Below are 25794 nucleotides of genomic sequence, written 5' to 3' on the forward strand. Positions count from 1 at the left end.
TCTCTCTCTCTCTCTCTCTCTCTCTCTCTCTCTCTTTCTCTCTCACTCTCTCTCTCTCTCTCTCTCTCTCTCTCTCACACACACACAGACACACGTGCAGTAGTTCAGTTTTTTGGTTGTGTCATCTGCATGCATTATTAACTATAAAACTCTTACACTGCGCTGCAGTGAGAGCACATATTTACAGCACATATTTGCTTGCAGAACTTGTTCATGGCTTTTGAAGAAATTAGTAAATACTAATTTGCCATTCCCATGCTTCTTTATAATTCATTTCTCTACAGTCAGACTAGTTGCATCATCTTTGTATTTTCTTTCATTTCCCCCTATAAAATTAATAGTAAAAAAAGGTAGTCAGGTGATGTTTTAGCAAAGGAGTGCAGTTTAAATATGTAATGCCAGATGTGTGACTAACCACTATGACTATTTGACTATGACAAAATCTCTGGATGTGTAGCTTCAACTCACAGCTTATTATAAAATACGTTTGTGATGCTTTAATTGCCCTGCGCCCTGTGAAGGGCTTTAATATAATATATCCCGTGGCTTCATTATAGTAAGTTGTGGCCTGGCCTCAATATATTATCTCATGGCCTCATTTTATTACCTTGTGGCCACAATATATTATCTCATTGTCTCGTTATTTTATCTTGTGGCCTCAATTTTGTATCTTATGGCTTCCTTATATTACCTTGTGGCCTCAATTTATCATTTTGTGGCCTTATTATATCATCTAGAGGTCTCAAAATATTATCTTGTGGCCTCAATTTATCATTTTATGGCCTCATTATATCATCTAGAGGTCTCAAAATATTATCTTGTGGCCTCATTATATCATCTTGTTATGTTTTATCTCATGGCTTAATTGTGTAATGTTTTATCTTGTGGCCTCAATATATTACTTTGTGACCTTATTCTAGTTCCCTTGTGACCTTAATTTATTAGTTCATGCCCTCAAAATAATTGTATTGTTTTAAATATATTTCCCTGTGGCCACGCCTCAATAACACTAATTACCATGCCACCTTCATACATACAGCCTGTACAGCCAGTTAATGTGGCAGACAGTTTATTTAATGCTACCGCAAAATCCTTAAAATATATCTTTGGATGTGCATATTTACTACTTTTTACTGTGTAAAAGGCTATTTCATATATATTTTGTATTCATATTGTAGTTTCACTATAAATTCACTCGAAGTATCGAAGTAGAAAAATAATATACAGAGATTTAAATCGTTCCCGATTTTTAAAAGCTGTTCTCTCAATTTAATAGATCGATTTGAACTAATCTGATTGTTAAATAATAACAATAACTAAAAATAACAAAACACTTATGGCCCATCCCTGCTGACCTGCGCGCTGGAGCACAGGCACGCTACTGCGCATGTGCACGTTTTTAATCAGCGCACGCGGGCAGCGCCGGGGACGAGGAGGTTACCAACGGCTTGCAGAGACGGAGAGCATCAGGACATGTGTTCAGCAACGCCTCCCTGCGCTTACTGACAGCTCTCTTTATTCTCCAGCTGAACACACACACACACACACACACACACACACACACTGTCTCTCACTCATTCACACATGCTCGAGCGAGAGCTCGTCTGCTACGAAACTCCACTTGTTCGCTGGAGGGGGTTAGAAATCTCTCTCTCTCTCTCTCTCTCTCTCTCTCTCTCTCTCTCTCTCTCTCTCTCTCTCGCGCTTTCTGGGAAAACAATGAGCACAGCAGACATCCAGGAGAAGTGATCTCCCCGCACTGCTGCTAGCCTACCTGCCGTCCCCTGTCTTGACCGGGCTGAGCGATGATAACGGAGTTGGTGTGCAGTGCGGTGGCTCTGGTCCTCTACGTGAACACGCTGGACGCGGATTTCTGCTACGATGACAGGTAGGTTAACACGATAGCTAGCTGACCTACATCCTCCATCACTTCACTTGTCGGCGTGGTAAATACTTCAGAGTCTGTGTCTCTGAAACAGTGGGGGCAGCGTGGACCCGGCGGGTGTAGCTGTGAAAGTACCGCTGGCTTGTTTACTTGGCTTTGTGGCCACTGGCGGCTGTAACGGTCGCTCCGGTTAGCTCCGCAGCTAAGAGTGTTTTGGGGTACGGGGCAGCTTGTTAACCAACAAGTGTGTGTGTGTGTGTGTGTGTGTGTGTGTGTGTGTGTGCGTGCTTAGATTTGTTTTAGATAGAAGTTTACAAAAACACTCAGAAAAACTATATAGTGACAACATTTCTAGCAGCACACGGCAGAAACCCTCCCTCCGCCTCAGTGAGACGGTGTCGGTGTTGGTGTCGGTGTCGGTGTCGGTGTCGGTGTTGGTGTCGGTGTCGGTGTTGGTGTCGGTGTCGGTGTTGGTGTCGGTGTCGGTGTCGGTGTTGGTGTCGGTGTCGGTGTCGGTGTTGTTGTTGGTGTTGTTGTCGGTGTTGTTGTCGGTGTTGTTGTCGGTGTTGTTGTCGGTGTTGTTGTTGTTGGTGTTGTTGTCTGTGTTGTTGTTGGTGTTGTTGTTGGTGTTGTTGTCGGTGTTGTTGTCGGTGTTGTTGTTGGTGTTGTTGTCTGTGTTGTTGTTGGTGTTGTTGTCTGTGTTGTTGTTGGTGTTGTTGTTGGTGTTGTTGTTGGTGTTGTTGTTGTTGGTGTTGTTGTCTGTGTTGTTGTTGGTGTTGTTGTTGTTGGTGTTGTTGTCTGTGTTGTTGTTGGTGTTGTTGTCTGTGTTGTTGTTGGTGTTGTTGTCTGTGTTGTTGTTGGTGTTGTTGTCTGTGTTGTTGTTGGTGTTGTTGTTGGTGTTGTTGTTGGTGTTGGTGTTGTTGTTGGTGTTGTTGTCGGTGGTGTCGGTGTTGTTGTTGTCGGTGGTGTCGGTGTTGTTGTTGTCGGTGGTGTCGGTGTTGTTGTCGGTGTTGTTGTCTGTGTTGTTGTTGGTGTTGTTGTTGGTGTTGTTGTTGGTGTTGTTGTTGGTGTTGTTGTCGGTGGTGTTGGTGTTGTTGTCGGTGTTGGTGTTGTTGTCGGTGTCGGTGTTGTCGGTGTCGGTGGTGTCGGTGTTGTTGTCGGTGTTGGTGTTGTTGTCGGTGTTGTTGTCGGTGTTGTTGTTGTTGTTGTCGGTGTTGGTGTTGTTGTCGGTGTTGTTGTCGGTGTTGTTGTTGGTGTTGTTGTTGGTGTTGTTGTCTGTGTTGTTGTTGGTGTTGTTGTCGGTGTTGTTGTTGTTGGTGTTGTTGTCTGTGTTGTTGTTGGTGTTGTTGTTGGTGTTGTTGTTGGTGTTGTTGTTGTTGGTGTTGTTGTCTGTGTTGTTGTTGGTGTTGTTGTTGTTGGTGTTGTTGTCTGTGTTGTTGTTGGTGTTGTTGTCTGTGTTGTTGTTGGTGTTGTTGTCTGTGTTGTTGTTGGTGTTGTTGTTGGTGTTGGTGTTGGTGTTGTTGTTGGTGTTGTTGTCGGTGGTGTCGGTGTTGTTGTTGTCGGTGGTGTCGGTGTTGTTGTTGTCGGTGTTGTTGTCGGTGTTGTTGTCGGTGTTGTTGTTGTCGGTGGTGTTGGTGTTGTTGTCGGTGTTGGTGTTGTTGTCGGTGTCGGTGTTGTCGGTGTCGGTGGTGTCGGTGTTGTTGTCGGTGTTGGTGTTGTTGTCGGTGTTGTTGTCGGTGTTGTTGTTGTTGTTGTCGGTGTTGGTGTTGTTGTCGGTGTTGTTGTCGGTGTTGGTGTTGGGGTCGGTGTTGATGTCGGTGTTGGTGTTGGTGTTGGGGTTGATGTTGGTGTTGGTGTTGGGGTCGGTGTTGGTGTCGGTGTTGGTGTTGGTGTTGTTGTTATGGTCGGTTTCAGTTGTCAGAGGAACCGGTCAGCTCCTCTTCGACTCACCGACTCGTTTCTCACGGTTTGGCAGTTTCGTGTATATGAGCTACTTCGTGTCTGTGGTATTTCTTATGGAAGTCATTAAAAATAATGTGTGTTTGGAGGAGGTGGCCTGGCTCTACTACACCCCCCGGGGTGTCTGTTTTGAGGTTCGTTGGGAAGAAACGAACCGCGAAACGGCGAGGCTCGCCTACTCACCGGTCAGGAAACTGACCAGTCTTGGGGAAGACCTGGTCCAGCTGTTGTAAATTCCGTTTGAAGATTTATCTGCAGGCTCTGAGCTGAAGCCCAGTGCATCAGTGATGCTGAATAGAAAAGGCATTAAGTTTGCTAGTAACTATTAAACCCAGTTTGCTTCACTATCAGTGTTTAACTAGAAGGTAGTGTAGAAGATGTGCCTCTTTCTTTAATTATTTCTTTATTTGTTTAGATGTGGTAGTGCTATACTTTAGGAAAATGCTCTCTAGAGCCATAAGGTCAGTTATCTTTATTTAATGTTTCACACACTGGACTAATCAAGCTCTCTTACTTTTCATGATAACATCAGAATATCATCATACCGCCTGCGCACAGGCCAGCTTTAGACAGCCCTTCTAGCTATAGAGTAGAGCTGGGCAATGTGGCCATATATTATTATAGTATTTTTCAAGTCCTGGCGGTTTCACAATATCTCACAGTATTTTTACAGTGTACTGGCACTTACACACAGTATCTGTATCAGCAATGGAGAGCACCAATACCCCATATATTTAAATATATATATTTGTTTCACTTAAAAGTTATGGTTAAAAGTTAAGTCACATAAAGTTATGGCCATTATACAGATATGGTATATTTACAGCACTTTTTACTTCTATGTAGTGTTTTTTTTTTGCTTGTTTAAAGGCCAGACCTTCAAGTTTATGTTTTTACACATAGATGGGTACCTGAATGTGAATTTTAAGCAAAAATGCAAATTTAATTTGGGATAAAATATAAAAAAGTGTAATGGTATGAATATCAGGATTTATAGCCATCTATCGAGTATTTAAGTCAGAGTTGGTATTGGTATCAGTACTTGATATCAGCAGAAAATCTGCTATTGGTATCTGAAAGGAAAAAAGTGGTATTGGTGCATCCCTAATGTATACAATATAGGCTTTGAGTACTAACGGGTTTGCTTGGCAGAATTCTATTCTATCAAATCTATGAAGGAATCAGTTTGTATGACACATGAACATATGTAACATCTGAACATATATAAGTATGAACTTCTATTTTTCAAGGGTAAAAGTAACTTTTTACTACAAATACACATGTTTAGCTGTAAAAGTTCTATCAAAAAGTTTAGTCTTTACAAAATGTCTTTTGGTGAATGAAAACTGAACTATACAAATAATGTGTTTAAGTGCAGTTCTACCCCAGAAAGATCTTTATCATCAGCATGGTAAAACATACAGGTGTGTGCCTTCTCGTGAGTGTATGTGGAGAGAGGGAGAGAGTTGTTAGAATAGCTCTGTTTTTGTTCAGTGTGGCTGGATACAGCTCTCTTCACTGTCCCTGAGAGCCGCTGGTTAGTGACCTCTCCTCTGCCAGTAGCAGTGGGCTTTATTTTAAATCAGCCAGTCCAGTGGCTGTTTTAGGGTTAATTCTGATTTGTATTAGCCCACAATATGGTGTTGTTATGCTATTTACATCTCTAACCAAGATATGGATGCCAGTTAATTAGGTAAGGCATCTTGGTGGCCACCAAGTGCCTATTTTTTTTACGACTTTAAATGATGTTAAACTTCAACTTAAATTTTCTGTGAATTTATTCTCTAAACTGTCTATATTTAGTGCATGAACATCAACATACCCTCTTAAATATAAAGGTGCATCAAATGGATTTTTGATCTTTAAACATTTGTGTGAGTGCGAACCTTTATATTTACTCTTCTATTGCAAACATGGTTCTTTTTGGAGAAAAAAAAGCTGTTCTTCTGTGGCATCCCTCAAAGGACCTTTGGAAACCCCTCTGTTTTTTTTAAGTGTAATGTTTTCAAGGTGGTTAGAGTGTCCCGTATTCTCTGTCCTCTGGTGTTAAATTAGAGCGAATGACCTTTGAATCAGAGTGCTGATTTGTCTATGAGGCTGTGTGTGTGTGTGTGTGTGCGCACTGATGTGCAGCAAGTGCACTTGCCTGACCACAGCACACCCTATCAGCCTATCAGCACCTCAGAGTCATTTATCAAATCAGTCTTTTTTTCAAAGGTCAGCGGTCGCCTGCCCTCTGCCTTGTCCCCAGGGTAGTGTGTGTACGACTGTGTAGCACGGGTTGCAGGCACGATGATGAGAGAGCATATTGAATAGTATCCAGTGGTTAAAAGCCGTCCTCTTGGGTCTGTTTTTTTGCCCATGCTTGTGGTCGTGCACCGGCCGTCTCTGGAGCGCGTGGTTCAGTTAAAAGCTGTTGAAGTCCATGGGCTCCATTTCGTTGGGATCCAACAGCATGTCTGTTTTCATAATCACGTCAAGTGTTTTTCCTGGGAATGGTATGAGAGTTCATGTGTACACCATTAGCCAATCGTAATATCAATAAAAAGTAGAAAGGCATTAATGCTGCATGCCATGAGTGTGCATAATCGCTGCTTTAATGAGTCCAGCTCTTAGCCGCTAAAGGAGTGCACAATGGCCATGTCTTGCTCAGGCTTTTAACTTGACTTGCAGTTGACTCGCAGTTTTTTTGTGATAAAGACTAGTTGTCAGAACAGACATATGGCCTCAAATCAGTAGGCCACACCAGATGCAGACACCCACCATTTGCGGTCGGTTTTTATGGGGAAACAGTTCAGTCACTGGACTGGTGGAGCTATGATGGCTCATGCTTGGTGTCTCTGACGGATTAACCGCTGTGGTGTAGTTCTGGACGCTGTGTGACGCCACCCGGGACAGTTTGGTTCATAAGCCTGAGCAGAAACAGACACCACGAGGTGAACTTTCATAAGACAGCAATACTATAAGGACACGCTCTCCCTCTTTGGTACATTGGTGTCAGATGTCACAGAGCATGTGTCACCCATCATGACATGCCCTCAAAACATGTGACCCCAGCATTATGGAGCTCGGGGGGCAGGGAGATTCCTCTTTTTTGTGGAAAAATATGACAGACACAAGGCACCGCTTGGCTCAGATGCAAATAGCAGAGGTTTGTGTTTCTAACAGAATGGCTCCCATTTTTCCTGCACGGTCTGTTGTAGTTTGATGTAGCTTCAGTCTCTTTTCTTGGCTCTCAGTCATTTTTGTTGTATGGTTTCATAATATTATGCACGTTGTGGATTTCGCACTATCAAAAAAAAAAAGGCCAATGTTCATTTTGCTTTAATTACTTAATTAAATTTCTTGGTAAGAGTTCAATTACTAAAACAGGACTGGACTGCCTGGTATAACGCTGCTGTGCAAAAAATTGGATTTGCTGCGATTTTGTTAACATTTCATGATGAATGGACCAGTAGAAGAACTCCAAATTACCCATGAATGGAAAACTTACCTTGCCTTAGGTACATAAAGAAAATTTGGTACATGGAAGTGACTTCGCAAAATTCCAAAATCCCAAAACTGTTACATAACAGTCTTGACTCATTTTATTTACTGCACCCAGCTCACTGGAGAAAGAGTTTTGAAAAGTAAAGCTGGGATGCAGTAAAATGGAACGACCACCTGGGGAGAATTTGGTTAGTTTTCTAAGACAAGCCTGAACATTACTGCCAGACTCTGCTAGTTAAAAGAAAATTAGTTACGACTGTGGCTTCTCACATGTCATTGTTTTCAGAAGGGTCATTCAAGCTAAAGATGGGAAGAGAGTGAATACCTGTGCTTGGTTAAAAGCTAACACTAGCCGACAGACTATAATCTTTTCAGCTAGCTAACCACAAAACGTGCTGAAAGGACACAACACTATCCGCTAAGACGTGTGGCTCCTGTGAGCTGTTGCAGTGCCTTAAGCCAACCAGTAAGCCCACCATAAAAGGAACATTAGTGTGTTTCATTCTGAGACAAAATAACAGGGTTGTAATTAGGCCTGTAACATCTATAGGACCTCTCCTTAACTTCTCCTTTAAGTTATAATTTTAGCGATATATGTCCCACAATGTCACATGACAATGTCCCATAATGTCCCACAATGCCTGTATTAAAAATAATGTATACATATAAAAAGACCCTCTTTAAAACACATGACTTGTCCATGGTAAGAACTGTGTGTGTATGTGTGTATGTGTGTATGTGTGTGTGTGTGTGTGTGTGTGTGTGTGTGTGTGTGTGTGTATGTGTTGGTTAGTGGGTGTGGAACTTATTGCTTGATTGATGGGCAGTGTCAGGGAGCACGCTCCTGTGGGCTGCACATGCTGTTACCTCTCTGCGCCGCGGCTGTCTAACTGTGTGACTGTGACTGGTAACACAGATTAACATGCTGATTGATTTGGAGAAAAATGTATCCAGGAAAAATGAATAGGGTGATAAATTGTCTTGTGGTATCTTATATCATATGTAGAGTAAACAAACCAAGTGTAATACATTTTAATTGGATATTTAAAAGAAAATGCTGACCGGATAATACGCTTTAAACAAACACAGAGACAGACACTAATGGGAAGGGCACTATTTGCTCTTTGCTTTTGTGTAGAACTGTGTAAGATCATGTTATTGATCAGTAGGAAGCTACTTGCACTTGTTTTTACCCACTCCTTACCAAAGAGAACCTTCAGAGTTACTATAAAGTAACTATACTGGCAGAGCTGACTAGCTTAAAGATGGGTTTCAAATCAGGCAAAATGTTGAAAAGCATGTTCCAGTAAGTATTTGGACGCAGACAGCCATGTGCTCTAGTAGCTGTTTGCCCTGATAAACACTTCCTTTCTGAGCTCCAAATAAAACTATATTTTTATACAGACTGACCTAAATACACAAACTAATATGATGTTCATTTCATTCATATATTTACTGGCTGAAATATGATTTCAGATTAACATTTACTTTGAACATTTACATTTACATCAGCATGGGATGGCATATCTTTGCATATCGTTCTCCAATCAGTCAGTCAATCAATCAAGCAATTATTAATATGTAATAACTTAAATATGCCTCCTTTTTGGTCGTTCTTCATTGATTTTAAACCATATAAGCTTATTAAAATGCCCCCTAATGAGTGTATTAAATGTGTCCATTGTGAACAGCTTTCAGTTAGTTGAATTCATATTTTAATATTTAATATTTTATATCAACCTGCTTAAGTAGTGTAAGTCATGTAATCCATGTCGTTTTGGATTATTTATATTAGTCGATTCATTGTGAAATGTGAAGCACAGGCAAAAATGAGCATACAAGGTAATGCAGAGGGGCAGTGAAGGCTACATACTACACTGTTAACATGTCCTCAAAACAAATGCATCAGAGAGAGAGAGAGAAGAGAGAGAGCGAGAACAGGAAAGCAAGTAATATAACCAGGATCAGGTGAATGACTTTTTTTAACCAATGCAAATGTTCAATACCTTACACGCATCTTCAGTGATGCCTGCCACTTTAGTTTGTGGGCGTTTGGTTAATTATCACACAGCAGAGAGGACAAAAGACTGAAATGGCCACTCTCCTGATGTCTTGCTTACTTGCAGATTTGCTTTAATGAGCTTTCTATTGCAGTCTTTTCTGAAACGCTGTTAGCACCTCAGCAGACATTTTAAAGACTAAGACTTGTGAGGCTGGAGAATTCATGTTCGCTTTCACTTTTGCTTTTGCACTAGTCCCTCAGTAAAAACCCCAGGAGCATAAGGAGGGACGGTAATCAAGGTATGAAAGAGGAGGTCATGCTCTCCTTAAGCTGAGGTGGAATTGCTGTATAAGATATGATGGAGCGTAGAGGTATGCTTCTTGTCAAAGTTCACCTGACTGAATGAATCTGCTGTATGCATGGACACATGGAGGAAAAGGTCTTGGAAAAGGGCACAGGCTTCTGTGAAATATAACGGGAGCTGACAGAACCACATTTCATGTCTGTGACATCTGGGGTTATTCTGGTTTGCCAGGAGCTTTAGCTTCAGTGTTCACTTCGTTGTCTCTATATATTCGGATCTTGCCTTTGATGTGTCCTTATATGTAGTACTATACAGAAATACAGGCAGCTGTGCTGCAGTTGACCTGTGAATCAACACTGACCCTTCGAAATAATAGCCATCACCAGTAATGGCAGACGTATGATGTGCTTCAATATTATTTCTTTTTTACTGATGGCTTATTGATACAGTCAATACCAAGTTTGTGTGGATAAGCAGAGAAAATTGTGCTGAGATGCAATTTCTTGTTTGATCCTGTTTCATCCTTAATGCCTTTCATCTTCATGATTTAATATTTCTTTAATTTGAACTATTATTATTATTATTATTATTATTATTTATAGAAGAAATTATTTTTATAGTCAATTTTTATTTCTAGTTTTATTAAAATAGTGTTTCCTTTCTTGTTAAGTCTATAATAGTTTGATACTAATAACAATTATTAATCTAATAATAATATTTTATACACTACTAACGTTTGGAATCAGTTTTCACAATAGTCCACACTATAACTAAGTCATGTTTAAAATTATTCTAATAAATAATCCCAGAATGTGCTGTGGGTGGTTTTAAAATGACTGAGAAAGCTATAGAATCTTAAAAAATAAGTTATAATAACCTGACAAAACCTGACAAAAATAAAGTAAACAAATTATGATACTATTTAACTTCATGTAAAAAATAAACAATGTTTGAAGTATCAAATAAAAAACACACTTTAGAAAATCATTCCAAGGTTATTATTGTAAACTGACTGATGGCACTTTTCTCTTCTAATACTGATACTTCTGAAAGATTTACCCCCACATGTATTACATCATAGACAGTATTTTTCACTGCACATATATTATTTATTATTATTATTATTATTATTATTATTATTATTACCAATAAATAATTATAAGAATAATAATAAGAAAATAATAACAAGCATAATAATCATAATAATAATAATAAAGCACTTCACACTTAACAACTCATCTCTGCATTGCACATCACTTCATTTGTATATTGTGTAACGTTAGTGTATATACTGCAGATATATATTAAAATATAATCCTATGTAATATTATAGAATATATAATATAATAAAAAAATACGTTATTGACATTTGACTTTATCCACAATTTTTTTTTCTCACGTGAGCTGGCCGTTGTATGTATGTATGTATACTTTCTGTTTGCCTCTCTGCCTTTTGCCTTTTGAGCTGCAAAGTATTTTATTATTATCATTATAACTCCTTTACGTTTATGGAAAGGAGCTGGATGTTTATGCTTATAATTGTCCACACAAAATGTATGTCAGAAGTATATGCAATCCACTGCATAACTCACTGTCTAATTACATATGTAACTACAGAAATTTGCAAAATAGCTGGGAGTAGCTGGATTAGGCTTTGACCTGGCTCCTCTACAGCACCATTTTAATCAGCAGAGCCCATCTCTCAGTATCCAAACACAGATGGGTGAGTAAGTGTGGGCAGTTTATTTTTAGGGCTTCCTATTTCACCCATAATAACCCACTGGTGTGTGTGTGTGTGCTGGGTGGAGAGGGGGCTGGGTGTTAGATCTAAGTAAGGCCAGGATAACCTTTGGCTGGCCTTCACTTTGCCAATCTTTAGTGGCATAAGCACAGTCGAACAGCTCTGTCACACCGGCTGTGAGCTAACTATTGGCAAGTAGAAACTCCCTTTGACAAAGCGACCTGGAATCATATTCTCCCCTACGTCAGTCATTCTGTCAAAGGCCTGGGTCAGGAGATACTGTTGAAAGGTGGTGGAGTTTCAGATTTAGTCTCAAGCTGAAAACCTGTAGCTTGACGTCAGTCAGAGTTGATAAAATCTCAGTCTTAAATGACGAGTAAAATGGATCATTGGAAACACTTGCTGATGTTGGCGAGCTGTGCTTTTCAAAGTCACTCCTCCACTCCTCCATGTGTCAGCACGACTTGGCTACTGCAGTCTGGTGTTATTGTAAGAGTACAGCAATACCCCCCTGATCGACACTGCCGGTGCCGTTTGCTGCTGTAGTTCTGCAGTGTTGCCTTTGCAGATTGTATTTCCACTACACTGCATTTAAACATGAGCATAATGATCTGCTCATAAGATCCGCCGTCCACTTGCTCTTGCTAGCATAGAGAGGGTTTAAAACATGCCCCAGAAGGGGGAAACCTGAACCTTGCAGGCCTGAGATTACATACACTTACACAGCCGTTTTCCTCCCTTAGGAGTCAATGCGTATTGTGTATCATCTTTCAGAACTTTTCTTTGTTCTTTCTCTTGCTCTCTCTCTCACTCTCACTGTCTCTCCCCTCTTTTTCTCACTGTCTGGGGTGCAGGGGCCCAAAAAGTCAGACCTGTACTTTTCTCTTCAGTCTTTCTGGCAGAAAAAATACCTCTGATTACCGAGTGCTGTGTGCAGGGCAGAGAGTTGCCTGTGTGCTCCCGGTGAATGACAGTGATGAAAAGCCCCTTCTGAGTCAGGCTGAGTCACAATGTGGCCCTGTCTTAGTGGCATTCATGCTGCACTCAATGCACGTTTGAGGCTGACTGAGTAATAATGTGTAATCAGGGACCCCGGTGGTCTTGTGCTCCTGATCATCTGTTAGATGCAAAATAGATGTTTGCCAGATAGGGATGAACTGTGGTAGACGGTGGCATGCTCTGTCTCATTATGTTGTTTCCCCATACTTGTTTTAAAGCGTTGATATGTTGTGGGTTCAATATTAGCACTTTCTCACTTTCTTACAAGTAGAGGAACTTTGCACATTTGTGCTCATAAGTAGATGTTTCAGTGGCAATGTGGCAAGTAGCCACAAGTATTTTTCCCTGGCCCAGGAAAAATTATGAAGGAGGCCTGTAACCACAAATCAGAACCCCTATTTTACTGCAAAACACTGCAAGGGACCTTCAGGTGATGCACTGTTCTACCATGTAGCCAGACATCTGCACAGATATGATCTTCATGGAAGAGTCATCAGAATAAAACCTTTCCTGCATCCTCATCACAAAACGCAGCATTTACCATGTGCGGACCACGCCTTGGAAGGCTGACACAGGACAGCATTTTGGGCTAGTGTTCGGGGCAGCTTGTTGTTGGAGCGTAAAGCTGAAAGCCCAGTGTTACATGAAATTGGAGCCATGGAAGAAGAAGGGAGGAGACAGAAGTGGAGTTATCACAGTGGAAATGAATATTACTGGTAGAGGGAAGCATGGATTCTATGAAATACTAGCAAATTCTGGAGCCAGCCATTACACTGTCTGAATTAGAGAGGATGGTTTCTACAGCAGGATAATGATCCTAAACACACCTTCAAATCCACTATGGACTACTTCAAGAGACACAGTCTTGATCAGTCGTTGTCAGCAAATGTTTACTGTGTATGAAGAAAGGATTTTATCAGTCAGCTTCCACTGACAACTGTATTCTTAGGACAGCTGTATCTGACATGTGCACTGTATAATGCAGTATTGCATATTAGAGTCCAGTTTAGGATCAGTTATGCTACTCTTGGCTTGAACTCATATTTAGTGCATGGATATTTCCAGTGGTGCCCACAGTGTAATGAAAGCTCTTATTTTTGCCTTTATGGTAAGATTTAAAAAAATGCCTTTAAATGTCAGAAGTTGAAGCCCAGTTGCTTTATGATTCCTGTGGAGATTCATTAAGCTTCTGCCCATTCATCGAACCAGAACAGAGTATGGCTTTGGCAATGTCCAATGCAGTTATCTGCGCAGCCAAAGTCTCTAAACTCTCAAAATACCCAGATGTAAATGTAGTAATTTCTGGTTGAGTGAAGAAGGTACTGCCTGGTATGTGTGTGGGGGTCACTTTGCATCCTTCCTTATAACTTTACAGAAAGCTGGGAATATTGCACTCAAAAAGTGTGAGGGAATGTTGAGGTTGCTCTGCAGAAACACTCACTCAATCCTGAAGGCATTAGGTCTGTATTTCTTGGTGTATATGCCAACTTTCTATGTGACCGCAGGGATGTGTGATATGATGACCAATTAACAGTGAGGTACATATGGACATGAACACTCAGACATTTTAAGGTGCATATACACCACACCTACTTACTCTGCAAGTCACAGTAAATGGGTCTACGATATACACCGCCGTAACTGTCAAGAGGTGGGTATATTAGTCAGCAAGTGAACAGTTAGGTCTTGAAGGTGATGTGTTGGAAGCAGGAAAAATGGTCAAGCATAAGGATCTGAGCCTTTTTGACAAGGGCCAAATTGTGATGGTTAGACAACAGAGTCAAAGCATCTCCAAAATATCAGGCAGGTCCTGTTGGGTTTTTCTGGCATGTAGTGGTCAATACCTACCAAAAGTGGTTTAAGAAAGAGCCACTGGTGAACCAATGACCAGGTCATGGGCACCTAGTTGATTGCGGTTGATGAGATCCATGGAAGTCTCACCTCACAACTTATAGGACTTGCTGCTTATGTCTTGGCGCCAGATTCCAGAGAATGCCTTTAGATGTCTTGTGGAGTCCATGCTTTAAATGGTCAGATCTGTTGTGGTGACACAAGGGGGGCCTACTCAATATTATGCTAATGTTATGGTTAATCGGTGTACAGCAGAATGACACTGCAGACTCTATAAATGCTCCCTCCCCCTTTTTGATATTGAATCAGGCATGAGTCTAGGCTCTCAAATAGGGCTGGGGCGACACGTTGACATATTCAACGTATTCAATTAGGAAATTACATTGATTTGCATAACGTGCGTTGATGTGTCGGAAAGATGGCCGCGCCTACTGAAAGTATGAATTTATATGGAGCATAAGCTGCAGCTCACACAGAAAGTCGTATTGCTCAGGTTTCTTCATTGTCCAGTGTAGATACCTAAGACTTTTCTCGATACCGTGGAAGCTTTAAAACACACATAGATGGTTCTCAAATGGCTCTCTACATCTACTCTCGCCAACATATAAAGTCCACAAAAGTTAGATTTCTTGTTCGTGAGGTGTGTCATTTGTGCCTCTAAAACTTTAGTCAGAGCGATTATAGTTGTAGTTTATAGTGTGTGTATGTGTGTGTGTGTATATATATATATATATATATATATATATATATATATATTGTTAGATAAATCTATATAAGAATTGTTAGATAAATCTATTTAAAAAATAATCAATAGGTTCAGCCCTACTCTCAACTGAGTCTAGGCTCCAATCTATGACTCATATGGAAACACCTTTCACATACGTGCTTCTAAGACCTTTGGCTACAGCAAGTCATTATTTTAGCCTCATGTGTTTAGGAGAACTATGGATGCTTTGTATTTCTGGCCTGTTCTGTCAATAGGGATTTACAATCATTAGAGCTTTTATCTGGGTCATATTTCTTTTCTGAAATATGAAAGAAACTGTGCTGGAGCAAGGTAAAAAGATATGATACGTGATACACAAACCTTTAGGCTAACATATTTCTATAGACTTCTAAAATCCTGGCATGTGTTGTACTCCGCTGAGCTTAAATTAAGTCATTTACTCTGCACAGTCTGCAAAATAGTTCATTATGGGCCAGCTATAAAGGATGTATGCAGAAGGTGGGATGGATTGATTTGATTCATTTAAGAGGGGGAGTTGAAACATCTTCGAGATAATGTGGAGGAAGTGTTTTGTCTACACAGCAGTCGTTTGTTACGGAGAATGAAGCAGAGAAAATGGGCTGCGTTGTTCAGTGGGACTGTTGACACATGATCGTGATGATAATCTTTTCAAACATTCATTCTCTTCAGGTTTGCGAAAACCTTTAGCTGAGCTATCTTCAGGTATAATGTGATGTTTCTAATGGAGCTACAGTGCAATCTATAAGTATTTAAACAGTAACACATTTTTATTTCAATAGGTACTATAATATTTTATCAACCATTTAGAAATTACAGCCGTCTTTTACATAGTGTCTCTGTTTTCATAGGCTCAAAAATAATGGGACAGACTAAAATAATTAATTCATAAAAATATAATAAGTACTAATACTTTGATGCAAATCTAGTCCTGAAGTCTGGCCTGAAGTTTCTTCCTTTAAAGTGTCATGCCAACCCTTTCCTGCAGTCTTCAAGTTGCTGTTTGTTTGAGTTTTGTCTTCAGTAAGTAAAAAGCATGCTCAGTTGATGTAAGGCAATTTAAGATCATTCCATTTGTTTGCCTCTTGAGTTGCTTTTATGGTATGTTTTGGGTGTTTGACCAGCATTTGACTGAATCTGAGTAGAACGTATAGGTTTTTACATTCAGAATTCATCCTGCTACCTCTATAAGCAGCCATTTCATCACTAAACACCAGTAACCTAGTTTTCAGTTTGGTAGCCATACATGCCCATACCATAACAGAGCCTTCACCGTGTTTGACAGATAATATGTTATGCTTCAGCTCACAAACCCTTCTTTTCCTTCTTCATACTCAATATAATATTGGTTTCTTCTGCCTACCAGATCCTGTATCTTTATTATTTATTTAGTTTGTCATGAAATAATATGGGAACAAGCCAAATCTGGCCGTGACCCTGCTTATTAGTCAACTGTCTATTACTTTTGAGCCTATGAACATGGAGGAATTGTGTAAGAAATGGCTGTAATTCTTAAACTTATTTTGAAAACAAGGCAAAAATGACAAACATTATGTCCAAAATACTTATGGACTTGTATCCCTCAGTCAATTGATGTTTGCTATAGAAATTTGTATTCCCTGCTGAGTGCTACTGACCCTACTAAAAGTCCTTGTTTTAAATAAAAAATATCTTTTCAGGGCAGTGTGTGCAACCCACATTCCTGATAGCACAATAGTACATATGTCACAATGTCACAAGAAAAATTATTCTTTTCTAAAACTGATCTTGAAATCCTGATACCGATCCTGATACCAATACAACTTAAGCTAAATGAGCCTAGTCAAACACTACAACCCCTCTAGAGGCAACAACAGAGTCCTAGACATATTAGCAGGTATTAGCATTCTAACAGGTACTTGTTCAAGGTTTATCTTTACTGTCTAGAAAAGTATTGCTCATAAATTGCGCCACGGATACACAAATGAAGCTACTGTTCAGTGTTATTAAAAAGGATTACTGAAAGGATTAGATTAATTGTATGTGGTTTTCATATTCAGAGAGCCTGAAGAAAAGAAACACTCATGTCCCCATTCACTATATTAATTGGCTCACTCTAAAAACACAGCCTAAAAGCGTAATATTTGATCGAATGGAAATTTCCACTCTTCTCCATGCAGTGCTAATACAAAGAGGCCGATGACTTGAAGCACTCCTGTGCATATCACATTTTAGAGCCTGTCGACCACGAATTAATGGATTGACTTAATCATTTTCAGTCATTTATTCAGGCGCAGGCTTTGAGCTTCTACTGATATATGTGTGCCTGATAGAAAGGCTGTAGATTACTTTTCTGCACTGGTAAATGAAACCTTGAACCTGCTCTGACTGCATCAGTCCTCCATCTCCCTCGCGCCTGTTCTTTCTTTTACTTTAGTTTTCTCTCCCAATATATCTCTCACCCTTTCTCTGATTTCATCCGCCCTCCAAATCCACCCATCGCGCTCTAAATGCAGCTCCCTGTTCAATCTCCGACGGACCACGACATTTCATTTGGATGTTTCAATCTACCGTCTACAATCTCCTACAGCCCTGTTTTTTTTCAGAGCTCCTTTTTTTGCCTTGGCAAGCACTTATCGACTGTGGTATCAGTGTGCAGAAAGGCAGCTGTGACTGACATCTCTATTGAGAGAGTGGAGGAGCTTTGTGATTGGGTTGTAGTAAAATTACCTGTCTCTCTTTCTTTCTCTCTCTCTCTTCCCCTTTCTCTCTCCCTTTCTCTTTGTCTCTTCGCCCCCTTTGTTCAGAGGCTTCACTGCTCTCCAAGTCGATATCTCAGAGCAGAAAGCGGATTGGGACCATGTTGTTAGCAAAGAAGTGCAGAGCACTGGTTTCGAAATCCTGATATAAAGAGGAAGCCATTGACAGGCAATCTGTGTAATAACCTCATGCAGTGTTTTACATAATATCCTGGACACTTACTCTCACCCTAATTTTTTTTTGGCCGTAAAATTAAGTGGACCTGATGTGGACCATTTGTAGCTTTATTACAGTGTCAAATTTCTCCTCCAGTCCATTTATCACCTGTCACATGAAGCTCAGGATGGTCATAGACTAGAAAAGGCAGGAGAGACAAGGGATAGTGCCGTAAAGTACTGTTAGGAATCTTACACGCTGGTGCGGACCTTTTAGGCCGGTTCATTTACTGAACGATTCTGTGACCCCAAGTGCGATCAGGTAATTGTGCTGAGAAAACCGCTCTCAGCCTATTTTGTAATTGTTCCATTAGATTTAGATTTGGCATGTTAGATTTACACATTCTTCAGTAGGACTATAATTGAAGGACTATAATTGAATGCAAGGGAACTTCTGTAATACTGCCAGCTGTGGTTGATCATATACCGGTAAATAAGCACAAACACACAAAGAAATAGAGAGAGAAAGAGACCATTATCCATAACAGTAATAATTACTTGTTTTCACTTTTTTGACAGACAAATTTATGCTTGCTTAGCTGTATCCAGACATGGAACACATTCTGTTGACACTTGTGTAAAATGTGGTTGCGATGCATTTCTGAGTGATCCAATCCTGATCTGATCACAATAAGTCCTGTGTGTGACCTTTTTTATGTGGTCAAGTGAATCTGAATGTGATCCAGTCACTAAAATGCATGTTTTGTGTGTGAAGGGTAAACAGCCTCAACGGGATAAAGAGAGGTCAGAAAATAACATATATGTATATGTTATTATAGTCTGTGGGCCTTTTTTTGTCGTATTTCGACCTTAAAGCTGACTGTGTCTTCTCTCCTTTGCCACACTGTATAAGGATCCTTCGTCATACACTTGATGTGGTGTGACTGGATGTGATATTTCATACTGGAACAAATGGCAGATGAGTGCTACATTACATGACTGCTAATTCAGACCGTTTCGGATCTGGACCTCTGACAAGCCTTAGGAGTGCTGGCCTTTGTGTGTATGCTCGTTTATGCATGTGGTGAGGGTGGAGATACTGTTTTGAGAAAGAAAGAGCTTGGCAGGGGACAGTGGACACAGCTGGCCATGTGCAATAACTGCCAAATGGTGATTCTGCTAAAAGCATTCACTGAAAGAAGGCTTGGGAGGATGAAGGATGAAAAAAGAGAAAAAAGCAGACCTGTCATGAAGGATTTCTAAAATATGATGAATAGGCGGTCTCCCTTTTTCTCCCGTCGCTTTTTCTTTACCTCTAGATTTCCCTCTTTGCTCTCACTGATTTTCTTTCACTCTCTGATACTTTTTCCCATCTTTGAGGTTTTTATTCTGCTCTTTTCTGAGGCTGGTTTTTAGTGTCGATGCCGGGCTGGACAGGTCAGACAGTGAGGGAGTAACAGTTCGAATGTGCTGTTCCTCATTAGGAGATTTGCACAGAGCTAAGGGCAGGTCAGTCTTTGTATTCTGAGCCAAAGAGCTGTATTTCTTCTCAGGCCAAGCCTGCCACAGTCTACCTCTCTCATCTTCTACAGCAGGTGGACATTTTTGTAGGTCTCTGAGCCACCAGCTGCCCCCATCCAGCTGTGAAGAGCCAGGTGAAGAATCTGTGGGAGAGCGATAGGTAGAAATGTGGACTGAAAAACAAGATGCAAAGCAACAGAAAAGCATAATGGAAAAAAATGTGGCACTATAGGGTTAATAAACTATGCTTGAGACTAAATAATTCGAATAAAGCAGAAATTAAATTAAATAGTGATGTAATCTTCTTCTTTCTATTATTATTATTATTAGTGATGTTATTTTCTTGACACATTTTGTCATTGTTGATGTAAATCCTTAGATCCTCAAAAGCCATTCTGGGTTTATTCAGCTTGCTTCGTACTTAAGCTTAAGGTGACCACAATTCTTACTTCAGTAAGTGTTGGGCAGCATTCCCATCTTTTCATACTATCAGACCATCTCAAAATATTACCGTGATAGATGGTATTAACAGGGACAGAGAGTAGCCTAAGTAGTGCTGGTAGCGCAGAAGGTTTATGTTTAGGTGGCTTCCATAGTATCCTTTATTTCCTGTATTCTGTAATTATTCTGTAATAATTCAATAAATGTTAAACCGTCTGTCTGACAAAAACTGCAAATGTTAAACTGCTCTGAACCAGGAGAGAGAAGCTGATTATCATTTGCTTAATAAGCAGGATAACAATCTGCTCCCCACAGGACAAATTTAAGTCTGACTGACTGAACGCCCTCTTCTAAATGTTTAGATGATAATGACACAAATCAAGCGACTGCTATTGAAAGGACAGATATTTGCATATAGTTTTTTGAGTCTCTTGATTTCGTACCTGTAGCCCACTCACTAAGCTAGTCTTTGCTTAGCCAGCTCAGCTACAGATCTGCAGAGCCATTCCAGTCCAAATCCATTTTACACAGTTTGCAATATCTGTTTTTATATTTATCAGTTTTTGCACCATCTGAAATTAATGTCTTTTATGTTGTGTAAGCAAGTCATGATGAAGGGATTTTACTTGAAGATACAGGGTTTTGCTATAACAGCAACAATATACAGTATAATAAGTAGGGATGCACTGATACCACTTTTTCCCTTCCAATTAGAAACCAGGTTATTATCTGCTGAGACAGAGTACCGAAACTGATCCCAACTCTGAATTAAATACTTGACTTATACTTGGCTATATATCTATAGCGATATCGATATTTATTTATAGTGTTTATACTTATACTTATAATATCTTATCCTGAATAAGGTATAATAAGCTTAAAAGAACCATATTTGTTGGTTAGAGCAATTTCTCATACAGGTACACTTTTTTGTGTAAAAGGTTGCTTAAACTGAAAAAAAAAAAATGATGACTGGCTTTTACGGCTTATTTAAACGTTTGGTTTAAATACTATGTGTAAGTGCCAGTATCAATGCCGATTGATAGTGTATGACGAGGGATGCCGTCACAACACTAAGAATAAGATATATGAGCTATTTTCTTATGGAGACGCTAACTATGCTCATCTGCACAGAAAAAAAGTGCTGTGTCAGATATAAAGAAAGTCAACCTCAATTTATCACTAATGAGTCAAAGAGAGAGGACCTGTGTGTTAATTAACTGTGCTCTCCAGGAATAGTAATTACCCAGCCAGACAATAGAATACCTCAGAATACCTAAATGGATCAATACTATTGAATGTGTCTGCAGTGATTCTTCAGTATAATGTACAGTTTTAGCTTTAATTTGGCCGAGGATCCAGCAGCGAAGTCCAGGCACAGATGCCAGGTGCCCCATTGGGTGGCCATATAAATCCTATTTAACAAGCTTTTTATAGAAGCCTAATATTTCATAAAAACTAGCAATGCTAAATACCAGACCCAGGGATTGCCTGCTAAGTATATTTCTGCTCAGTGCTGCGCGTGTTTAAAAGGTTAGCCCTACTGTAAAGCATATCTGCATACATTTCATATTAAGAACACCTCTGGGGAGAGCAGAGAAACACTTATGGCTTTTGCTTTTCCAGATGTTGCAGGCGCTAGAGTCCGGCTGGCTAGCTCCGTCAAGCTTTTTTTGGAGGGGGGGGGGGGGGTGTGTGAATGTGAGTTGTCTGTTTTTTTAAAATCCTTCACTACACTTCACTGCTTAATCTGAGAAAGGATTTTCATGGTCCCTGTCAGGTATGGAATATTGCTATGCTAAATTGCTGCTTAAAATATTCTTATCTCCTTCACTGCTCTTCATAGGTAAGCGCACAGCTGTGTCCCCAGTCAACGCCTGCAAAATGATGTATGTGTTGCTCAGGCCTGCAAACTACATATTACACTTACTGTATGTGATGATGAATGACCATGAAGCAGCTACTTATTACAGTGGTGTGTGCAATGCGATTTTGTCCTGGTCTTTTATACTCCTTTAATTAATCTTGCAATATTTTATAGTGGGCTTGATGATCAGTGTATCATTTGTTCTTTTCATATTCAATCAATGCTCCAATCAAAAATAGGATTTTTTTTTTAAAAGGAAATATTTTTAATTTAGAAGATTGTGTTGAAAACGACCTTAAGGTAAAAAGGCATGTATCAGACACAGAATTGGAGTGTGCCGTGCTTGGATCAATATATGAGATAAGGTTTAAGGCTTTCTCATTTTATTTTCTTTATCTTTCAAAGTTAGTAAATGGTTCAATTTTTTTTCCACCTGAAATTGGAATTCATGGTATGGCTGATGAATATCTCTTAGGATTTGTCCAACTCGACATTCTCCTGCACGCACTCCCATTGATGACAGATAGCCGGTCATGAACTTGTGGACATAAGATGGGCCTGTCTGTTAAGTAAAAAATAACCATTCACTGGAGTTTGAAAGATGGTCAGGACATAAAAAGTCTTAAAGAAACCTTACCTTATATATTGACCCAAGTACGACCTGCTCCAATTCTGTGATACATGCCTTTTTACCCTAAGGTCGTTTGAACACATAAAGTTAAAAATCTAAATCAAGTAAATCATGTTTGTTTTTTTCATGTCATATTTTTGATTGCACAAAACCTAATGCTGTTATATCCATAAACAAAAAACAAAATAATGCTTTTGCTAAACTGCAAAATGCAAAATTCTGCTTTTGTTGACTGGTTTATGGCACCACAGCGGATCACCATCGCCATGTAGCATAGCATAGCCTAGTACAGATTATAAGAACAAATGATTTTTTTGTAATTTTCCCAGAGCTTTACGGAGTAGTGCTGCTGTCCTCTTGATGTCTTCAGTGTCTTTCTGGCATGGTGTGTGCTGAGCTTGCTGAAGAAAGTGAGGCCGGTTGGCTAGGTTAGCTTTTAACCTAGCACCCGCTGGCTTCACTGGCTTCCCTGCAGCTCACAGTTGGCCTGGTGTTAGCTTTTTGGCCTTTTAGACTTTTTATCTGCTCCCCCCGGCTTACTGGCGATTCCCAGTGATATCAGATTACCCACGGACATACCTGCAGTCAACCAGTCTCTGGTTGCTTCCATTTTCTCCTGAATTAGCCGTTGCATGTAACCTTTTGGCTTCTGCTTGTTGACTGGTTGTGTGTAAATATGTTATGTAACTGTTTGGGCTGTTAATGAAGGGATATTTGAGGTTTACGGAATGTCACTTCTATGTACTGAACTCTCATTATTCAACCATGTCAAGGAAAATGCCATTTTTCATTCTAGGGTAGCTTTAAGTCCTAATGCCAGCAATGCTATGACCAGCCTTCCAGTCTAAATACAACCAAACTGATCCTGAGTGTAATCCCCATTCTTGGTTCCCTTATTAATTCAATTTGTCTTAAATATTTTAACCAATAGTCACCAGGCTTACTGCTTTTTTATTCTACTGTGGTGATTTCTTTGACTGATGGAAGCCCATTCATTTGATAAGCCATTGATTTCCTTTACCTCCTGTTTTTTCTGTGGCCAACCTTGCCACTGGCCCTGTTATTGATGTCATCCATCATGGGTCGATGGTCCTGCTTTGTGCTGAGGCTGTACCTATTCCCGTAGTGTCCCATCTCTTGGGCCTTGGTGCAGATGGCTGTAACTCATGATCGATTATAGATGAGCGAGTTCTCTGATCCATCGTCATCAATGAGGAGGAATACTCCATCAGAGATCATTAGTATCTCTCGATCCCTTCGAGTCGATTTAAATTAAAGGCCTTTTCTGTGTGTATTTTTATGGCAGTGTTTGTCTATATATTCCCAGTGGGCTTTTGGCTCATAATAAAGCTGATATTAATTCAAAATACAGCTCAAAATGCAACATAAATAAAAAAAGAGAGAGAAAAATAGCATATGAATATATTTCCATATTTTTAAGAATGCAGACTCTGAGCTGGAAGGTTTGATTAAATACTAACTAGAAGTGACCTTTCAGAATTCATAGTTTGTCTCTAAATAATGTGTGTGTTCATCCTGCATTTATGAGTGTGTGTGTGTGTGTGTGTGTGTCTCACGCCTGTGTTGCTTGAGCTAATCAGGAAGTGTGCTTTATAAGTAGATAAAAGACCTCCTGCCTGACAATGGGAGACAGCCATTTCCCCGCACAGGGCCAGACTGCCAGCTCCTTTGAAGAAAAAATAAAACACACACACACACACACACACACATGAAAAAAGCCACCGGAAGAAATCTGTCTGCTCTGATTGGCTGTTAAGGTAGAGAGGGGAAGAGGCCAGTCTCCGCACTCATGAATGAACTAGAGTGAGTCATGCAGTGTAAATCAGGAACCCGCTGTAGTTCCACTCTAGTGCCAGCAGTAGCTCCAGCATCTGGACAGCTGTGCTTGGTGGCTTTGATCATTGGGGCCTCGTGAGTTCGGGTTGGCCTTTATTAAATGCACGACCCTTGCAGATGCAGTGAATATGCTCAGTACAGCTAAACATTGCTATTAGGCCATTTCAGAGTTTCTGATCTGTATTACGTGCTAAGGTCATTCAAACACACATGATGTAGATCAGTAAAATGCCTTAGGCCATAGTTTGCTAATATCCAGACAATTCTTGGAGAATCAACATCAAAGTGAGGGGCTGCAGGTTTTTCATTGTTGTAGCAAGACATAATGAGCCGTTTGTAATCTGTGTGCCATGTGACAGTGGTTGCCAAGCGCTTTGCACTCCCCCTTAACTTTCTGCTGCATACCCACTCTCACACAAACACGTATTGCCAGGATGCATGAATGTATATAAGAACCTCCCAGTCCCTCTAGATACATCAACCTATGAAGTGATAGCAAGACATGTTTGTTAATGTTTGTTGCTTAAAATAAATAAATACTGCGGCGCCCCGGGAGCAGAGAGGGCGAAGGGCCCTGCTCAAGGACCCAACAGTGGCAGCTTGCCGAGCCCGGTGTTGAACCCGTATCCCTGTCATCAACAGCCCGGAGCTGTATCCGCTGAGCCATGCTTCAATATTACTGAGCAAGATAATTGACTGCTTCCCACCATTCATGTCATTCCAAAAACATTTCTTGATGTTAATGTCTGGAGAGGTGAGTCTGTTGTTTTGAGAGCAGCAGCAGCTTTAGCAGTTTTACAAGTGAAATAGTGTCATTTTATTACAGGAAGTCTGTAAAACCTGATGGATTTGCATTGGATTATAAATCTCTGCATAAATGACTGAGGTGCAGTGGTGGCTCAGTGGTAAGAGCGCCGGGCTATCGATAACAAGGTTGTGGCCCACCACTCTGGGGGTGTGTGTGCTCACTACCCCTAGTTCACTAGTGTGTGTGTGTGTGTGTGTGTTCACTACCACAGATGGGTTAAATGCGGAGGACACATTTCGCTGTACAGTGACAAATACGTGCACCTTTTCCTTTAAGGTGGGAGTGGCTACTTGATTTAGGCACAGCACCCTGTGACCACTGATAAAGTATTACAGGATGGTAGCCAATCTTATAACCCACCTATAGTAATCATGAAAATTTAGTTTTTTAAATAAGTGTATTCACAACACGTATGTAGGCTATAGGCTATGCTACAGAATGACTAAAGCTGCCAGAAGTGTCTCACCTTTGAGGAGTCTTTTGGCTCGTCTTCTAGATTTGAGTGTTGTAATTAATTTTTGCCACAGACTTGAAGGACCAATCGGTGCCAATGCCTCCCCAGGGAACTTAATAATTGAAACAATGCGAAAACATGTTGATTTGCATGGAATTAATATATCCTGAGGTTATTTTTATGGCTCGGGTTGCAGAAGGTTAAAGACCCTGGCATCTTTACTGATGCGGGAGTGTTCAGTCCGTAAAAATGACTGACATGGCTCATTCATACGGAACTGTGGGTGACGTGAAATATTACATGATACGTGATACGTGAAATAACTGGCAAAACTCTGGTAATAATT

The 25794-nt window shown here is 40.3% G+C and overlaps 1 protein-coding gene across 2 annotated transcripts in view; it reads left to right on the forward strand.

Annotated features, from left to right (window-relative positions):
• The first annotated feature begins 1439 nt into the window (after positions 1–1439).
• The window catches only part of tmtc2a (transmembrane O-mannosyltransferase targeting cadherins 2a), a 53178-nt gene continuing 28823 nt past the window's right edge, over positions 1440–25794 (forward strand). For both annotated transcript variants that reach the window (XR_011978978.1, XM_072673070.1), the window contains exon 1: positions 1440–1888. Coding sequence is in view for 1 of the 2 variants with exons in the window: in XM_072673070.1 (XP_072529171.1) it covers positions 1806–1888 (83 nt within the window). In the remaining variant the exon portion in view is untranslated. The remainder of the gene's footprint in view (positions 1889–25794) is intronic.

The sequence above is a fragment of the Salminus brasiliensis genome, chromosome 2, assembly GCF_030463535.1.
Source record: "Salminus brasiliensis chromosome 2, fSalBra1.hap2, whole genome shotgun sequence".
In the NCBI taxonomy this organism is placed as follows: domain Eukaryota; kingdom Metazoa; phylum Chordata; class Actinopteri; order Characiformes; family Bryconidae; genus Salminus; species Salminus brasiliensis.